Below are 3,654 nucleotides of genomic sequence, written 5' to 3' on the forward strand. Positions count from 1 at the left end.
ACCGCCTTTTTTACCGGATAAAAGTGACATTTTTTATCATTTACAAAGACAAATTTTAACCATCATTTTTATCGAATTAAACAAATAATTTTTTTATTAAACTTTTTCAATAACAAAAAATCAATACTCATAAAGAAAATATTATATAACTCAAACAATGTATTAAACATAATATATTATTTTTTAGTATTAAAAATCAAAAGTAATAACTCTATACAAATAAAGTATCTAACATAATATAATTTTTTAATTATAAATATCTTAACATGTAGCTCTTAATACATAAAATTTTCATCATAGCTTTTGGTGCACTTTGTCATGATAATTTCTGTCCTCACTCCAATCCTTCTTTTGTCTTGCTTCTAGAGTACTTATTTTCACGCCCAACTTTTTCCTGAAAAAAAATCATGTTCATTTTAATTAATTTTCATTTCACAACTTGGTTTATTATTATTATTATTATTTTAAGATACAAAATGAAAAAAAAAACACAATTATTGCACCTGTTAGACTTTGTAAGGATTGCTCAATCTCCCAGCAAGCCATTACTGCTTCCATTGCATGGACACAAACATGTTGGGAGTTGTTCTTTGAAGGAACAGAGCAACAAAACATAGTGTGACTGCAACAATCAGCACCAACCATGAAATCATATTAAAATAAAGAACACAATTCTGGAATTAATGAATTACAAATAAAATAAAAATACTATTGCTGATATATTTTTAGGTTTCCTAATTAGCTTATTTATGGAAACAGAAAGAATTGCATGCTTCACAATATACTAACTATAAAACAAAAAAGAAGAAATTAAAGTTTGATAAAGTGGTCTCCGCCAATATCCTTTCCCCTGCAGCTAGCACTAATCTTTCATGAAGCTCTTCACTAGGGCTTTAAATTATGGTTACGATTGAAGATAATCCTTAATGTAATCAAAGACCACTTATTAGTACGTAGTCAGTACTTATTGAAGTTCATCCACTTGATGAAAGGGCCACATTCTTTTCATGTCAAAGAACACCGTGTCACAAGTCTCATCAAAGCTATATGAATTAAAGGAAATGCTTGAATTTTCATAGTTCTCAATAGGGTTCGATTCCATCATGAGACTACTACGAGTATTCTCATGAGAACGAAAGTGAATCATGTAAAATAAATATTTTGATACCTGTTTCATGGACTCTGCAATTTCAGATACAGCATGAAGACAAGCAGAAATCATGGTCTGATCGCATAACGGGTGAGATACATGTTTCATGAATAAGAACAATTAGATAAAGGATTTTCTTTAGCTGAAAGAATCAATAATTCAACATTCAATGGTGGATTATCAAAACTAGAAGCACCTCGTACCCAATGCCTAAGAAGCCTAGAACCGAATATAGTAAGGGTGCGATTCATAATTTGCAGCAAGGTTCCATTCTCAGATCCATCACTATTATTTTTTAAAATCTGAAATCACATAGAAACATCCATTAGCAACAAGTATACACAACAGAGTCCAAAATGGTATGATGAAAATTAAAGTACATACAATAACAGTTTGTTATCACAGTTCAAAACAAACAGAAAAAGAAAAAAGAAATCATCCAGCATGCCAATAAAAATTATGCTCCAGATATAATTACCTCTAGTTGTTGAAACGCATTGGCTGAAAAGGTCATTTCCATATTTCTTGAGAATGGCCTTAAAGAAAAACCTGAGCATACAATTCTCTCAAACCCAAATTCCTTTAAATGGTGAATTGTTAAGGCCAAAGATTGCATAGCCAAATCTGGCATGTTCATCACCTCCTATAGAATTAAAAGGGTAAACATATTATAAAGGAGTCACCAATGCAAAGTGCAACACTAAGTGTACAGCTACAATCTGCAAATTAAATAAGGTATGTGATATTTATGTTCAAGAAGCTCACAGAAGTTGAAATAAATGCCGTTATTCATTTTTCACCGCAATAAAAGAACTAATTAAATCTAAACAACTTACAAGTAGCTACTGCATGGTACAGGCTACTTGTATCGAGCATTGAGAAGACCTAAATATTGCCATATAAAAATCAAAAGATTGCAGCATTTTTAATTTTTAGCAAAGGATCATCATAGTTTTTGAAGCCACTCAAAACCCCAAGCCAACTTAATAAAATTAAACAACACACTCTAAAGTGAGCCATTTGTTATTAGTTATAAATGCATTTTACAGATAATTAGTAGTATAAATCTAAATTTAACAATGTGATTTTTCATCACTTTTAAATTGAATGTGCACTCCCTTTGCAGTCATTATCCATTTTCATGTTACACAACATGCTCAGTCTCCCTTAATCCTGTTCCTTGCTGGGAAATATGACATTTATACTAAACAAGGAAACATAAGCTAACAAAAACTAAGTACCCAGTGAGAAGAATTGGAAGCCTTAGTTTCATGCGGTTGCAAATCTGTCCAGCAAGAGACTCAACCAAGGCAACTCTCCCAAGCTTGTTTGGAGGAGCTCCAGTCAATATTGATTTCAAACTTTCAGTCTCTGCTCGCCAAGCGGTTTCCAAAGAGTTCTCAGATGCTGCACTCTAAGACTGTGCAGAAGCTATAGATACAGATTGGCCAATCAAAGCAACCCATGTAATATCAGATGTTTTGGGGGGTCCCTGGTTCAATAGGAGAGCCTACACTGCTGCAAGAGCTTTTGGTTCTGCAGCAGCCTGATCAATTTTACTAATAACACCAACTGTTCTAGTGGCTACAATTGAAAACCCCAAGAAAAAGACTAGTTAAAGGAAACATTACCATGAGTTTATGATTAGGTAAACATAACGATGACGTTTCTAAAATTAAGCGGTTTAATGGTGTTAGGTGCCCTCTTTCCTAAATACTTAAACTGTTAATGGAGATTCTTGAATGGCAAAATATCACTAACATGCCCTCAAAAAATTCCATTTGGGCTTAAACTTGACAATGCAGAGGCTTAATCTAGTTTCTGCTAGAACTCATTCATTTAAGAGATAGGTATACCTAAGGATCAAACTCTTAAGTCTTAACCTCATTGTCAAAAAGGAAATGATGCTACATCTAGGACCAACTCTTTAAAAAGTTTAAGTTCTTAAATGGAATCTCAAGATTGATTTTATGTATCTAACAAATAGCTGTAAATTTGAGATGAGGTGACAGGATAATACAAAGCAAGAAGAGCTTAAAACACACATTCTGCATCATACTCCTTTGCCACTCTGAGGGCTCGTGATGTAGAAATTTCTGGTTCCTGAGAAGCAGGAATGACTACCAGCAATATAGCATCATTGTGCTCCACATATCCACTGATCTAAAAATGAAAAACATGAAGACATTACACTGTTCTTCAAAGAAAGTATACGAGAAAAAAAAACCTCAATGGAGAATACAGGTGTAATTGCCAGAACATATTTGATAAATCTCAAACTAGGACTAAAGGAGAATATAGTTTAAAACTACTCACTGCTTTGTGATCCATAATCCGCTAGTCCAATCCAGGTAAGTCAATCAATTTCAGTGGTAGTGCTGTAGAATTTCAGAACAGAACTAAGTTGTAAGTCTCACATTGCTAATGCATGTAATGTAATTAAGCATTTCTGCATTAGTAATTTTATCTGCATTTCTGTGTTTGAGCTTCCAAATAAAGGAAGT

The 3,654-nt window shown here is 33.0% G+C and overlaps 1 protein-coding gene across 1 annotated transcript; it reads right to left on the bottom strand.

The window, feature by feature from the left end:
* Positions 1-526: 526 nt before the first annotated feature.
* LOC107648328 (DNA mismatch repair protein MSH3-like) lies at positions 527-3,207 on the bottom strand. Its single transcript, XM_088489288.1, has 5 exons — positions 3,196-3,207; positions 1,629-1,793; positions 1,354-1,452; positions 1,169-1,225; positions 527-622 (listed from the first exon to the last, which is right to left on the bottom strand). Exons 1-5 carry the CDS (start codon positions 3,205-3,207, stop codon positions 527-529), a joined length of 429 nt encoding a protein of 142 aa, XP_088345414.1.
* Between the last annotated feature and the right edge of the window lie 447 nt (positions 3,208-3,654).

The sequence above is a fragment of the Arachis ipaensis genome, chromosome B6, assembly GCF_059453495.1.
Source record: "Arachis ipaensis isolate K30076 ecotype BB chromosome B6, ASM5945349v1, whole genome shotgun sequence".
In the NCBI taxonomy this organism is placed as follows: domain Eukaryota; kingdom Viridiplantae; phylum Streptophyta; class Magnoliopsida; order Fabales; family Fabaceae; genus Arachis; species Arachis ipaensis.